General features: G+C 38.7%; 1 protein-coding gene across 4 annotated transcripts; it reads right to left on the bottom strand.

The window, feature by feature from the left end:
- Positions 1-6,800: 6,800 nt before the first annotated feature.
- Positions 6,801-15,354, bottom strand: LOC127974380 (protocadherin-18-like). 4 transcript variants are annotated; one of them, XM_052577704.1, is made up of 4 exons: positions 12,345-15,354; positions 11,995-12,083; positions 10,950-11,119; positions 6,801-8,784 (listed from the first exon to the last, which is right to left on the bottom strand). In XM_052577704.1, the coding sequence occupies exons 1-4, from the start codon at positions 14,832-14,834 to the stop codon at positions 8,129-8,131; spliced, it is 3,405 nt and encodes a 1,134-aa protein (XP_052433664.1). In that variant the 5' UTR covers positions 14,835-15,354; the 3' UTR covers positions 6,801-8,128. The 4 variants fall into 4 exon arrangements, with proteins under 4 accessions (XP_052433664.1, XP_052433840.1, XP_052433592.1 ...); XM_052577880.1 differs by having other exon boundaries at positions 11,995-12,050; XM_052577632.1 differs by having other exon boundaries at positions 6,801-8,787; positions 12,345-15,353.
- Positions 15,355-15,622: the final 268 nt, after the last annotated feature.

Here is a 15,622-nt window from a genome sequence, read left to right as displayed (position 1 = left end):
AGCAGCTGTTGATCATTGTCTGAATTCACTCATTAGTGTTCATTCTCTCTGTCAGGTGGACTATATTAGTAAACTCATGTAGGGAATAGTGAATGAGGGTGTAGGGTGTGATTTGAAACACAGCCGCTGAGTGTCGACTTTGAACGTTGTTATTTTACGATATATAGCAGCAGGCTACTTCTCGAAAACGATGAATATTACCCAGAATGCACTGTTTAAATGAAAAACAGTATTTTACTGTCGAAATTTGGCCGTTTTTTTACAGCGATTTTTAACAGTGTGCTACTGTGGAACAATTAAGCTATTGTACAACAATTTCAAATGAAAAAATAAATAAAAATCTTCTCACAAGAGTCACCTAAGAGAGCAATTAATTTTAAAAATTTAAGTTCAGGGACTAAATAAATGTCTAAAAATCTTGATCTTGGTTTATAATGTTGAATGAATATGGATTATTTTAAATGAAGAAGCACATTAATAGCCAAATGTGGGTGTCGCTATGGCCTCAAGCTCTGAATGATTTTGTCTGAAACAGTCATGGAGTATAATGCAACACTAGTGGGAGTTAACTGGATAAATGTTGGTTGTTGTTCCATAGTCATGGTCTGGAATTATGATGGGTGATTAATAACTGCTGGTTAATAACTCTATCACACACAGCAACACTGTACCAATTAGCATAGGCGGAGCCAGGGGTGGGGCCATAGAGGCAGTGGTCCAAGCTAAATTCTGATTGGCTCAGTACACCGGACATGGAAAATGATGATTACGAGAAGCCAAACACGCCTGCACGAGAGCATATTCATTTACTCACGCTAAATCAAATATATACACAATAGACAAGATAGACAAAGAATTATGCACAAAAAATCTATAGATAAAATTATGCAAAGGAATATCAGTAATAAAAAATATTATTTTTATTTAAAAATAATTATTATTTATTTCATTACATTATATTGATTGCAAAGGTTTTGTTACCGTACCTTACTTTATTATTATTATTATTTATTTATTTATTTATTTTTACTGGCTTGAAAAGAAATGGAAACTGACTTTCTTTCAGTGAAATGCAATTAAAAATCGAAGCATCTAGACAATCGATGAACATGTTTACTCATCAATTGCACACCCCCTCCCCTGAAATTAATCTAGATTAATCCCACCTACCATTAAAAGTTTTTTTTTCTTTATATATATATATATATATATATATATATATATATATATATATATATATATATATATATATATAAGTTTTAATGGTTTTAATGGTATATATATATATATATATATATATATATATATATATATATATATATATATATATATATATATATATATATATATATATATACTTTAATATTGCAATAATTTTACATTAACATCAACCTTCAAATTAATGTTGCAACATCATTGAGACAGTATGATTAATATTTGTTTTAATGGCTTTTTTTTATGACTGAAGGCAAATACCATAATGATGGTAGGAGGTAGGAAATACTGTTTACAAAAATTTAGTAAAGTTATCAAACACTAAATTCTAAATTAAACATAGATGAATCCTTAAAGCTACAAAAGTTATTGATTATTGATTGATTTTTTTTTGTCTTTTTTTTTTTTTGATTAACATACATCACAGCCGCTGGGTTATTAGTTTGTTTTGGCTCCTTCAAGAGCAGCTGAACATGAGGCATTGCTGAAAACCACTGCATTTTGAAAACCACTGCATTTCACAGACATGTTCTTAAACCTGACTCCTTACTCTGTGCACGCTTAAACCTGAAACCTGACTCTGTGCATGCTACTTACATTTAACTGCCTTTAATTGCAGATTTAATTGCCTTTTTGCTAACTTCATGATTTAACTGACGTCATAACTATGATATTGCATGCTTGTAGTTTATTTTGCGCTTTAATATGAAATGATATACAATGTGTTCACCGCATTTGTGCATGCAAGTGAAGAGCACGTGCTATGAGTACAGTATAACGGCTTACAGGAAATGATTTTTTTTTTTTTTTTTTTTTTTTTTACAGACATATGGCCTAACAACATCTCACCTGTTTACCGTTTACTGAAGAAAAAATAATATCAGCATGACACATTTTAAATCCAGGTGTAAACACAAATCTATTTTTGCTGACACCAAGACAGATGCTAATACCAGGTGTAAAACAGGACCTAAGTTGTCCTTCCACTGTCCCTGTTTTTGTTTCCATCCTTTCACCATCCCTGACTGGCTCTGTTCTCACACCATCTCTAGGGAGGTCACGTATGTGTGGAGTGTTTTGATATGAGAACTCATTTCCCTAGTTCCAGTCAGCACAGGGAGACATATATCCTCCCTAATATGTACTGTGTATTATTCTCCATGGGGGCCCTGTAGGCCTCCATGGTAATTTCCATAGTGAATTCATCAAACATGACAGAGAAAAGAAAAGGATAAAGTCAATTCATTAGCCAGATATGATGATAAATACCTCTACACTGAAAGAGAGGGAAATTCTCATTAAAAGCCCAGGTGTGTGTGACTGAACTGGATAAGCCAAGAGAGATGTGTACCGACCATCCTGTTTTTGGTTACTCATTACTCTGTGTATGCTACTGAATTTTCAGCAGCCATTCAGGTCTTCAGTGGCGCATAATCCTTCAGAAATCATTTTATAATTACATTTTTTTTAGCCTTTCATTTGGGTGTAAAAATACATTGTTGCATAAATAGTGGAATACACATTCCATAGATGTTGCTGCTAAGGCATTCCATTAGAATGCCCCACTAATAACCCTAACTTATGAATTATTACTGCTACAACACCAAATATGTTATGAATTTAATGATCACAGAATTTGAAAAATATGCATCTTACCAGTGCAATCAAATCAGACTCAGTCCTGACCAGAGTCCAGTTTTTGTGGGGCATCACATCATTTAGTGAAACATCTAAGCTAAATTGTATTGATGTCAAAGCAAACCATTTTCATCCTACTGGATCGTGAATAGTTTCTCAGAGTATGGGTACAACGACATCTGACTCTAAACTAAAGAAAAGCACAAATGTACAGTTTCTGAAGTTTATGAAATTATAGTGCACATGCAAATTCCATTACACACTCCATTATGCAAATAGAGCTTCAGTAAATATGATTTTGTAATGTGGTGTTAATCTCTTTTATGCATGCCCATGAAGCACATTACCACCAATTCATAATTCACAATATGTGACCTCTCTCTCTTTTTCTGTCACTGTTTCCTCCCCTCCTCTCTCTCTCTCTCCCATTGAATTGTGGAATTTTCTCAGGGAATGAATACTGATTTTTGCAGAGAGGTCACAGTTTCTTGTAGACCAATGTAATTTTACCTAGCCACAATTTTTCCTGCATTAATGTGCATGATTAATGCATATGCTACCTGTGTAGGATAGCTGTAGGGCCACATTAATGTGTGCTAATGGCTGCTCATGGCATTTACAGACATGCAACATCTTTGACATTATTAAGTCTGAGAGGATGTGACACTTTGTTCTTAATTAAAAATAATACTTTTTCATTCAATATTTTGAATAATAGTGTATAGTTGCAACATTATATGGTACCAGAGTGTTCTTTATGTCCTATAATTCAGCCCTATATTCTAAATTGTATTAATTTATTAATTTGAACATTTCCAGTATTGGACCTAATATCGCCTTAAAATAAAATAGCATAGACAACAACGATATACAAAATAACTTTTGTGTCAACTTAACAACTAGCACAAGGTCAGATGGGCAGGAAAAAGTTCAGTGGGTTGCAAAACATACATCCTAAGTGTGTAAAGTATTAATATATTAAATCAAAACAAAATAGAATAAGTTATCAATATAGACAAAATGTTTTAGCAGAATGAAGAACACCTGGTAAAAAACCTTGGTGACCTCAGCTCAGTTTTGGCATGTCGGATGATGTGAGATTATGTATTTATTGAATTTTAGTTTACATAAATTTAAAAATACATTACACAATTAAAATAAAAAAATGTGTTATGCTCTTGCATAACAAAAATAGACCATAGCTTCATTAAGCATCGTCCAACCAGCAGCATTACCAGTCAGTTTGAACACAAATACTTCATCAGTGTCTAGTGTTGCATTAATATTCATTTCAAATAATTCTTACACAAATGTTGTGTAACATAAAACAAACCATCTCTCTCTCTCTCTCTCTCTCTCTCTCTCTCTCTCTCCTCTCTTTCTCAGAAGAACAACTGAGATGCCACACACTTCACCATTTCCCCACATCTTCTCCATTGGGTGAATATGAAAAAAAAAAAAAAACTAATAATGTTAACAGAACACAGATACCCATCACCCACAAACATAAACACAAATACACACAATAAAGTTGTATCCCCCACAATTTAAGTGTTAATTCATAAAAATGTTACAAGACCTCAGATTTTACTTGTTGATTTAATTAAACAAAGACGTGTAAGTATCAGCTAGGTTTATGTAAGCTGTCTTGACATCTTTCCATTCACACTGACTGAATACTGAATTACTTTATCCTGTGTGAAGAGACCTCAAAGAAATCACAAAGAAAGGAAGTTAATAATAAATAAAGATTATATTTTCCTTTTGCCCTATTGTGAAAGTTTCTAAACCTGACTTTTGTTTTTGACAGTGAACTGTAGGATGCAAACCACTGGACAAGGGGTGCTTCATGGATCAGTGTTGGGCCACTTTTCAGTATATGCAATCTCAGGTTTTGGTGTAACACATATTAAGAAATGCATGATATGGATTAAGATTACTTTTTTTTGTTTTTATAACAAGAGATGTACTATGTCACTTACATTTTATCATTTATAAATGTAATATTTAATATATTTTATATAAAACTAATATTTGGATCTGGTTTGGATTGCAACTATTATCAATTATAATTGGTGACCAGTTAATAATGGCTCTTATTATTATCAGTGTTGAAAACCATTTTCTTGGTTTGACACACACACACACACACACACTCACACACTCACACATTTATATAATTATTTTATCAATAGTCGTTGTTCCCAAAGATTTGCTTTTGATAAAACGTTAGTACAATCTATCTTTTAATCCATTAAATACCATCAATAATTAAATCATAGCATTAGAAAAATTACTGTGACTAAAGATCTTACACATACCAGTGTGGATTAACCATTACAGACACACACACACAAATGTTTCAGAAATAACCAATCTGTTAGTTTAGGGCAGCTGTGGCACAAACCCTACACTGGGTATTGGTCCAATGCATTTGACAAGCATACCAAGCCACTGTGTGGAAGAATAATTGCATAAATCTAAAATATAACTGGATTTCTGATTAATTCATCAAGGCTTAAATGACAGTACAGTCCAGTTCTGTCATCAGTTTTATCTCAGAGTTACTCAGCAGGAAAACGGGAATCTCACATCACAGGTAATGCTCAGTAGAGAGGAAACAAATTAAACTGACCCTAAGGTGAATTAACACCCCCACAGCACACAGGAACCCAACTTAGCCTAAATGAATAGGGTGACACTCACTGACTGCAGTATTCATTCCTGATGATTAGTTATCGTCGGTGTTGCAGACACTTTTATGCTAAGTAATTTACTAATTGTAGGGAGCATGTTGAGGTTGACTGCCCTCCATTTACAATCATCAGGTTTAAAGTATGGTTTGTGGTCAAAGGAATGAAAAAGAAGAACCCAGGTTCAAGGTTGTACTGTCAAAGCAGCTTCCATCAAGTGAGATTTCTATATTCAAATCCAGAGTTCCCAACGTTTACACCATAAAATTACACTAACATGCATACTTAAAGAGGTGATTGTGTGAGAATAAAAGCCTGCTTGCCACTTGCTGCAAAGAATAATAAAGTAAGATCAATGTTGAACGAGTATGTGTGTGTGTGGATAATAGATAATATATGCTGTGGTCAGGCCAGCGTAGATGATTCCACACTGCATCACATCGACTGGATGCACTCCAGATTACTAATCCTGAACAGCTGCCTGCTGTTATATTATACACACCGACAGGTGTTAAACACACATACACACAAAACACAAGAACACACATTTATAAACATGCAAACATAGATCATACATAGACGCACACGCATGCTTATGCTAGGATATGTATTGATCATTGTCTGAAAGCTTCAGTGGCCTGTATTAGACTCCACTGATAACAGCATTTGGGGGGCATGGCCTGTTTTATGTAAAGTCATTATCTTTCTACGAGCTAATTACTCAGGGTTATAGCTAGAAGTTATGGCTGGGTAACCAGGGCATAATTACACCCTTTCTGCGTTCGCAAAGACAACAAAACGGGGCTTGATTCATCAGGCATATAATCAAAATATTATTTCTAGATCAAACGTGTACATTAATAAAGTCATTAATCAGATTTTTAACCACAAAAAGGATTTCTTTAGCATTCCTCAATATTTCTTTATTTATTTATTTATTTATTTTGTGGCTGCAATACCTGCTCTGCTCAAAAGGGGGTGAAAGCTTAGTGGCTTAGCTTAGTCTTAATGAAAGCCCTGGCGGAGCTCCATGATAACAGATGCCTGTCTGTTATAAGAACCACTGGTTAGATTCTGTAGGGAGTTGATCAATTCTGTCTAGTTCTTTTCCAACAAGTTACAAGGCTAACTATAAAAGATGTTTTCTTAATGAAAGCTCACGAAGCCAGATTTGCGATAGGGTAGACATAATTACATCTAACACCATAGATTTGCTGAATAAATAGTGAATGTAAACAGACAGTGTGAAAGAGGTATTTCCAAATGTATGTTTTTAATGCAACATTATTGTAAAATCGAAACAGAAAGGTTTGCTCACAAAGAGAACAATTCTTATAAGGTCCCAATACATTTTTCAGTCACTCATGGATAAACCATTCTGGTAAGAGTATTTTGCTATTCACAATAATGATAACAGAGGACTGGACCACCAACAACAGTTTGTATACACTGTGAAATCTGTATTGATTAAAACATCCTCACGCATTCTTACATACACTCGAACACACATTAAACATTTTCAAGTATACAAACAAATCTTAGTTTAATTTTAGGTACATGCAGTGAAATACTGTATAAAAATAGACATTTGTATTGCTTTCTGTACAAACACATATATACACATATATAAATACGGAGTAAAAAAAAAAAAAAAACATAAAAGGTGTTTACAATCACATTGTGTTCACTTTTGTACAAAAGACCAAAAGTCATACCAAGTAAACAATTTTAACAGAAATGCTTCCACATGCGACTCAATCAAGGCTACAGCGGTGAACTCTCTCCCTTTCTCCTCCTTTCAGTGATTAGTTCGCTCTACAAAAATAGAGTGAACAAAAAAGAAAGAGATAGGGAAATGTTCTTTAAAGGTATAGTTCACCAAAAAATTGAAATTGTATGTTTATCTGCTTACCTCCAGGGCATCCAAGATGTAGGTGACTTTGTTTCTTTAGTAGAACACAGAGAATTTTAACTCTTGCAGTCGGTCAGTCATATAATGGAAGTGAAAGGGAATCGGCTTTGAGAGTAAAAAAACATACACAAACAAAACCAAATGAAACCCTGCGGCTCGTGACGATACATTAATGTGATACCATTGACACTCCTAACTGAGATTGTAGATAGAATGTCAATGGTCCATTTGAGAGATAGATGTTGGTAATGCACTTATAAGTCTGCGATCCACCATAAAGCTAGAAGAAGAAGAAGAAGACACATGATGCATCAGCTGTTGAGAACGCACTCAGGACAGTTCGGACATTGTGGTGAATCAGAGGTAAAAAACGATAAAAATACTGTTCAGTTTCTTGCACCGACCGATAGATTTGTGTCTTTACACATCAATGTATCGTTACGAGCCGCAGGGTTTAATTTGGTTTTGTTTATGTATGTTTTTTTGACTCTCAAAGCCGATTCCCATTCACTTCCATTATATGACTGACAGACTGCAAAAGTTTGAGTTAAAAATCATTGTTTGTGTTCTACTGAAGAAACAAATTCACCTACATCTTGGATGGCCTGGGGTTAAGCAGATAAACATCAAATAAAATGTTTTGAGTGAACTATCCCTTTGCGATTGTTGTTTAACTCTGGCGTACATCCTGAAGCAATTTGTTAATTTCGGCAACCAGTTCGCTAGCGTCGACAACCTCGTGTCTCGTTTCGTTGCGTTTTCCCTGCCGCTGGCTGAGCACACTCTCTATGTCGTCCTCTTCATAGTTTTCTGGGATTTCCTCCATCGCCGGCAGCCATTTTAAATGTGCCTGTGATACCGCGTGATTGGTCGAGCCATGTCCGCTCATCATGGCACTTCCAGGATTCTGAAAGTGAGTGTTGGCCGCCCACACAGCAACACCCTGAGGGTAGGCGGGGCCTGTAGATGATGCCTTACCCGGCAAGAAGCCCTTTCTAATCTCCATGCCGATGGGGGAAGTGGGCAACCCAGCGCATCCTTCAAGCTCACTGACCTCAGCGTAGGAAGTTGGCAGAAGACGTTGGAAGACATTGTTCATTTCTGACAGCAGAGAACTGCCACATTCCTCCTCGTTGTCTTTTCCAAAGGTAGAAAAGCTCTTCTTAGCTGAGTCAACTGACTGCTGGTCCTCTTCAAGGACCTGAGGCCTGCTCTCTTCTCCGGGAATGTACATGTTCACACGGTAATCCGAAGACGCCTGAGATGGCATCCAGCACTGGTCAGAGTGACCCAACACACGGCACTCCTCCGTACACAATCTCATGACTGCTAAGAGAAAGACAGAGACATTTTTCAATGAGTTTTAGCCGTAATTCAGAGCAAAATCCTTTAAATTTGGATTGTAAACATCAAAATGATAATGTTTTTTTAATATCTTAAATAGTAAACAAAAGGAGATGTCTGCTTATGTGTCTCGGTTGTTTTTTTTTTTTTTTTTTTTTTTTTTTCTGAAAAAAACACCACATTTGTGAGATTCCTGGTTCTAAAAGAGGCTTTTTGTAGCCTGACTACGTCAGACTTAGTACTTCTGCTCAATTTCAGTTTGAGTCTGGCAAGGCGATAATTTTGATTGTGTCCTTCTTGGAGGATCAGGTTAAGGAGGTAGCGAAACTTGCTCTATGGTTTCGTTTTCACAGCATACCTGTGTTTACAGTTGAAGTTCGAGGCGGCTGAGCCGGTACATAACACACATCATAACCCAACGTTATGTGATTGACCTTAGGGGTACACCAATGATTTTTAACTTCAGACAAGACCCCCCCCCCCCCATCACCATCACCATCAACATGAAAAATGAGCATATTTATTGTCCACATGTTTGTCTTTTCGCATTGGTCTGAATGAAAATGTAAATTAATTCTTTACCACTAGGTGCTGCTTTTGGAGTGGTAAAAATAACTGTTTCCCTGGTAACGAATATACACAAAGCACAAACACTGCTTTATCAGGCATTACTAATTTACATATTTTAAATGAAAATTAGACCGATCTGACTAATCACCGCAGAGTAGCGTCATGCAAAGGAGGGGTCTGGAAAAATTAGCCGTTAAATAAATCGTTTAGGAGTCGTTGAAAAACTTTAAGGTAAAAATAAATGCATATACCACAGTGAAAGTGTTTTTTCTTTTTTTACCTTGCATGCATGTCAACCTGTTGTTGGGGACTCCCAAAACCAAAATATCAACCTTTCATGACCCATAATAGGGGCACTTTAAGAGCGTAGTATTTCTGAAGAGATTTTTACAATGTCTCAAACTATTCTGCTTATCAAAAACTAGATTGTTAAGTATTAAATCCAGCATTTCTCATTTACTTCTTCTGAGGCCACATTGTCTACTATCCTTCTCAGCCACTGTCTAACTTCTACTTTTATTGCTAGACATTTTAGGAGAAACCTCTGAGACAAATTTGATACTGTACTTAAATGAACCATAAATCTCCTGAGCTATGAAAGAGCAACCTCTGAGCAATGAAATTTCCTCTGGGCATGTAAAAAATGGGAGAAAAGAAAGTGGGGAAAACAAAGGGATGAAAGATAAGGGGAAAACAAGGAAGGGTGAACTTAGAAAAAGGATTTGGGAGGTGGGTGGGTGAGTTGGGGAGGGAGCTTTAGAAGCTGAGGAGATTGAGAGTTTTTCATTCTTCCATTCCAGTTTCACTTGTGGAGGCTGACATCCTTTGTTAAACTGGATTATTATTCATTACCCTGGCAACACAAATCAGATATGAATGAATTTAAATATTAGAGACAAAGCAGCAAGGGAATAAAATGGAGAGGACAAACTGGAATTGGGATGGAGGAAACCGAACTGAGAGCAAATTACAATAAACTGCTTTGGCGAGGAAAGGGTGAAACTCTAATCGATGCACACAGGTTGCTTCTTTCTCTCTATGAAAGAGGAAGAGCAGGGCTGAAATAGCAGCCCTCTGGGGAGAGAAAAGAGAGTGTGTGCGTGCAATAGGGGGGTTTAACTGCATTGTGAAAGCAATTACGGTGAATTTTCCTCAGTTCAGATTTTGAAAGCATAGGGCTGTCACTCAGAGAAAAGAAAGAATACAGGGAAATAACACTCCAGTCCACGCCTCCACACATGCACATATACTGTCTTAAGCTAGTGATAAAACAGATTGACACTGTAAAAGGTAGTGGTTAAAAAATAAATAACATGATTTCAACCAAGAAATAGATCATTTAAAGGCTTTTTCCTTATTTCTTGTACATGCATATTGAGTATAAAAGCACAGTGCAGGCCATTTCATGTATACCTGCACCTGTTCGCAATTTAATAAGAGTAAGTCAGTGTAGACAGGGTGTTAAATTGCATTATAAATGTTATGTGCTCGATATAATCAAGCCGATGAATGTCATAATTTAGGGTGATAAAAAGGTGAGAAACTGCATGAGAGACCAATTGGACTTAATTTCTCACCTGGGTGGAGACGCTGGTGTCCGTCGATGTGGAAGAGGTCTCCGAAGCCGTCGCCTAGCAACCGGTCGATGGGCGAATCACGGCCCATCTCGCAGTCGCTGTCGCCCGCATCACTGTCGCCACGCCCACTATCTTTTAGACTGAACTTATCCATGTCCTGGAGGGCGTACCTGCACACACATTCACACAAACACAGTTACAGGTTAAACATGATTCTATGTAGTATGCAGCATAACATTACAACATTAACAAAGTTCAAACAGTCACTAAAATCAATTACCTTAAAAAGTGATTTGTTAGAGATATCTAACATGTACTACATTCAGAGTGGCATTATATGTTTGATATAATATGTGTGACATAATAAGCCAATCTTAATATTTTGATGGCTTAAATACTCAACTTAAAGTTTCCTAAAAGCATATGCATGCATTGCATACAGTCTAGGAACATGCATTTGCAAAACAGGCAAGCATACGCCCCACCCATCATTTTAACAAACTGTTTTTCATTTATTTAGCCATAATATAAACAGATCTATTCAGTGATGTCTCTTTGGCACCATGCATTTATCTCACACCCAAAAATGTCCCTTAAATATTTAGTTACACTTCAGCAGAGATGTGCAAGACAAAAAAGCTGCAACTATTTAATGCAAGTATGTTTTTAAATCATCATCTGGACATAGAAATGCATTATTGAATGGGACAATGGTTTCAACAATATGCACGGGATAAAATGACATGATCCAAGAACAAAACGCAGATGAGAAGAAAGAAAAAAAAGCACAGAAAGCAAGCTATGACCTCATGTGAGGAGCAGTCCAATCAGGATCTGCGAACGTGGGTGACCACGGCAACAGGGAAGTTCTGTCCTATTCTACCACAAACATTTTAGAATACCTATCATCCAATCCGATCGAACCAGTAGCATACAGCAGGTTGAGTATCACTACCCATCTACTCTACCATACAATTTGGAGCACATCATGCCCAAATAAGGAGTTGGAGCTTGAAGCGTAGTATTTGTTTGTTTGTAAGTTTACCTGTAGCTGCGAGAGTATTTGTTCCCTCTGAAGCTGGGCCGCGGCTGATACTGACCCTGATGGAGTATTGAGAGGAGCTGTGAGACTTGCTATAGCAAAAACAGATGACATAAATAAAATAAATACTGATGGAACACGACAATCATTCACACACACGCACACATACACACATACACACACATGAATGAACAAATGAAAAGTGTTAGTGTGAGAACAACAAACGATGACCTGAATGTTATGTTGACATTGGTGAATGAAAAGATGATTACAAATATAGACAGAGAATTCACTGGCTCTTTACGAAGATTAGCATCAATTACAGTCTTTAAATATGCAAGTTTTGCTTTTACCTCCACAGGGGGCGTGGCATGTGTAAGTTCCAGGGCGAAGTTCTCAGGGATGTGATTGGAGGAAATAGTGACCAAGCTGTTCAGTGATTGGCGGCTGTGTTGGCTCTGCCGACTGCCCATGTGGGCCCGTTCAGGTCCGGGCGAGGAGGTTGGTGAGTGATGGTGTGCCCGGATTGGGAGGGTCCCATTGACAGTGGGCACCAGACTGATTTCACCCTTGTGGATCTGCCGTGAGGGTTTTTTAGGGTGCTGTTGGTAAGTAGACTCAGCCACCCTGCAGTTGTATGAGCGGATGTCCTTCTTTTCACGTGAGCAGCGAAGGGCAAAGGCCACCATGATGAGAAGCAGAACGGCGCAGATCGCACCAAGGGAGATGATGATGATCATGGACACATCTAGAGCGCCATCTCCACTTCCTCTACCTGTCAGATGGGGGTTCATGTGGTTCTCAATGTTTTCATAAAGCGAAAGTCTCAGTAGTGCTCTGGCGCTGAGGGGCTGAGCACCATGGTCCTGCACTAGGATGGTCAGCTCCACGTGATCCTGTGGAATGTCCTGCATGCTGACGTTGGTCTGAATTTCACATGTTTTAGCATCCATAGCGAAGTAACCTGCCTCGTTGCCCCCTACTACAGAGCACGAAATATCACCATTGGCGCCAGCATCATAGTCTATCGCGCGGACAATAGTTAACACGTCACCGACCTCTGCATATTTGGATACTGGAACATCAGCCGTGTGGTTCCACAGCTGAGGCATCGTGATGACCGGTCTGTTGTCGTTCTCATCCAAGATGGTCAACACAACTGTCACATTATTATGCAGCGGAGGACTTCCAGAATCTTGGGCCTGGACTAAGAATGAGATCTGACTCACATCTTCGCGATCAAAAGTACGTAGCGCATAAATGTCTCCATTAGAGGGGTCAATGGTTACGTAAGTGGAGATGGAGCTCCCATGGACTGTACATTCAAGTATAGAGTAGCTCAGTTGACCATTCGGGCCCAGGTCAGGATCTGAGGCCCTCACAGATGACAGATAAGCTCCTGGTGAGTTGTTCTCTGCCGTGGAAATCTCATACCTGCTCTTCTCAAACTTTGGTGCGTTGTCATTCTCATCCTGGACCTGAACAGTGAAGTGTTTGATGGTCGACAGACTAGGAGAGCCTTTGTCTTCAGCTATAACAGTCAAGCTGAACTCTGACCTCTTCTCTCGATCCAGAGTGACATTTGTAAGGATCATGTAATTCTTCTCATATTTCTTTTGCAGCCTGAAATGACCCTGGCCGAGGAGACGGCACTCCACCTCTCCATTCAACCCAGAGTCCAGGTCATCCACCCTCACCAAAGCAACAAATGTATCTACAGGAGCTGTCTCTGATATATAAGCTATCTCCTCATTCCCTGTGGACATCAAATTGATACTAATGTCAGGCTTGTTGTCATTCACGTCCACCACTTTTATTATGACTTTACAATGTGCTGGCATTGAATTGGGACCCATGTCTTGAGCTTGAACATCTAGGTCATACGAATTTGTGCTTTCAAAGTCTACTTTCCTCACCAGTGTCAACTGACCATTATCAGAATTCATCTTAAAAGTCTCTAAGATTTTAGGTGACACGTGACTGCTAAAAGAATATACAATTTTCCCATTGGTCCCTTCATCTGGGTCAGTAGCATTCAGATCAATAAGCAAACTGCCTAAAGGAGAATTTTCAAGCAAGTTGATCACATAAGATGGCTTCTCAAACACCGGATTGTTGTCGTTCGAGTCAGCTATGCTGATTTTCAGGAGCGTGGTTCCAAATTTTGGGGGAACGCCCCTGTCTGAGGCTGCAAGCTGGAGTTCATAGCTCGCTCGTACCTCTCTATCAAGCTCTTTAAGCACAACGAGCTCCGCGTACTTGGCGCCGTCGGTTCTGGTTAGAATATCAATCATAAAAAAGTCAGACGAGGTCAGAGAGTATGTGTTCAGAGAGTTCTCCCCGACGTCTGGATCCGTGGCGCTGTCAAGGGGAATGCGCGTCCCTACGGCAGCGGTTTCGGAGATCTCTATGGGAATGACGGGGCGCGCGAACTGTGGCGCATTGTCATTAATGTCCAGAATTTCCACTTCGATGTGGAACATCTGTAGGTGCTCCGTGGGGAGGGTGAGGACGTCAAATTCTATAGTGCAGTTGAGATTCTTTTCGCACAGTTTCTCGCGGTCTATTTTGGTCCTGATGCTGATCTCTCCATCCTGGTCGCGCACGGAGAGAAGAGACGCGCTGCCGCGCTGCATGGCTCTAAAGCGTAACGGAATCGAGCTCGGAAGTTTGGACAAAACATCAGCGACATCATCTCGAAGTCTGGCGATAACTGTACCCACCTTCTGCTCTTCGTAAACTTGGTATTTCAGAGTTTGCGCCGAGACGTGCCGTGCCAATATAACGAGCATAGCAAGTTTGAGTAAAGTGGCACAGAACACTGTGCTCTTGCTGGTATCCATGTTGGGCTCCGACAGGCACAGAAATGAACTCTCAAAATGATTGTCGCTTCCTTTGTTGAGCTGTCACAGTCCTTTACATGCGTTGTTATGGTCTCAATAACATCTCCAAATCCGGAAGAAAAACGTCTTCTCAAAAGATTTCGACGTCAAAAACAGGTCTTGAAAAATCAACAGAGCGCAGGAGCTTAAAACAAGCAAAGGCATTAAAACCAAAAGCGCATATCCCTCTGTCACTAACGAGATATCTGTTGCGCGTATCTGACTGGAAGAGCAACCTCCGACTGAAGAGACTATGCGCGCGCGTATCTGTCTCCAGCTGTCTGAAGTCACTCTTTGACTGACTAACCCAAAATAGCAAAGCCTCCTTTAGAGCCACGGCTTCAAACAAAACGCTTCTCCTAAACCAAGGGCTACCCCTTCTCTCTGCGACTGACCATTCAACACAGAGCCACTATAGATCCCAATTAAATGAAGGGAGAAAGGAAGTGGATAACTCCGCCCTTTAGGGTCTCTCTCGCCCCTCTCTCTCTCCCTCTCCGAAAGGCTTCAACAAAGGATGAGAGAGCAGAATTTAAGAATAACTTGAGCTGAACTTTCCATCTTAATGATTGTCAATTCAATTAATTCACTTAACATTTACCCCTATTTTAGGATAAGCATAGTAGAATGTCTTTTTGGCAATTTTGTGCAGCTACAGCAAATATGCCTTCCTAATGTGGCCCCGTTTATGAATCTGTGTGTTTGGTGAGAACTGTTCTATTCTATCTGTGACTCAGTGTTTTTAAACA

Source organism: Carassius gibelio, chromosome A1 (assembly GCF_023724105.1).
Source record: "Carassius gibelio isolate Cgi1373 ecotype wild population from Czech Republic chromosome A1, carGib1.2-hapl.c, whole genome shotgun sequence".
Taxonomy (NCBI): Eukaryota; Metazoa; Chordata; class Actinopteri; order Cypriniformes; family Cyprinidae; genus Carassius; species Carassius gibelio.
This window is presented reverse-complemented; position numbering and strand designations above follow the sequence as displayed.

Bases quoted from the DNA above. Each gene is read 5' to 3' on its own strand.
- LOC127974380 (XM_052577632.1), bottom strand. From the start codon at position 14,834: ATGGATACCAGCAAGAGCACAGTGTTCTGTGCCACTTTACTCAAACTT. The intron at 12,084-12,344 runs GTAAAAGCAAAA...TTTTTGCTATAG, and splicing joins ATGCCACGCCCCCTGTGGAG to CAAGTCTCACAGCTCCTCTC. The intron at 8,788-10,949 runs GTGAGAAATTAA...TCTTTCTCTTAG, and splicing joins ACACCAGCGTCTCCACCCAG to CAGTCATGAGATTGTGTACG.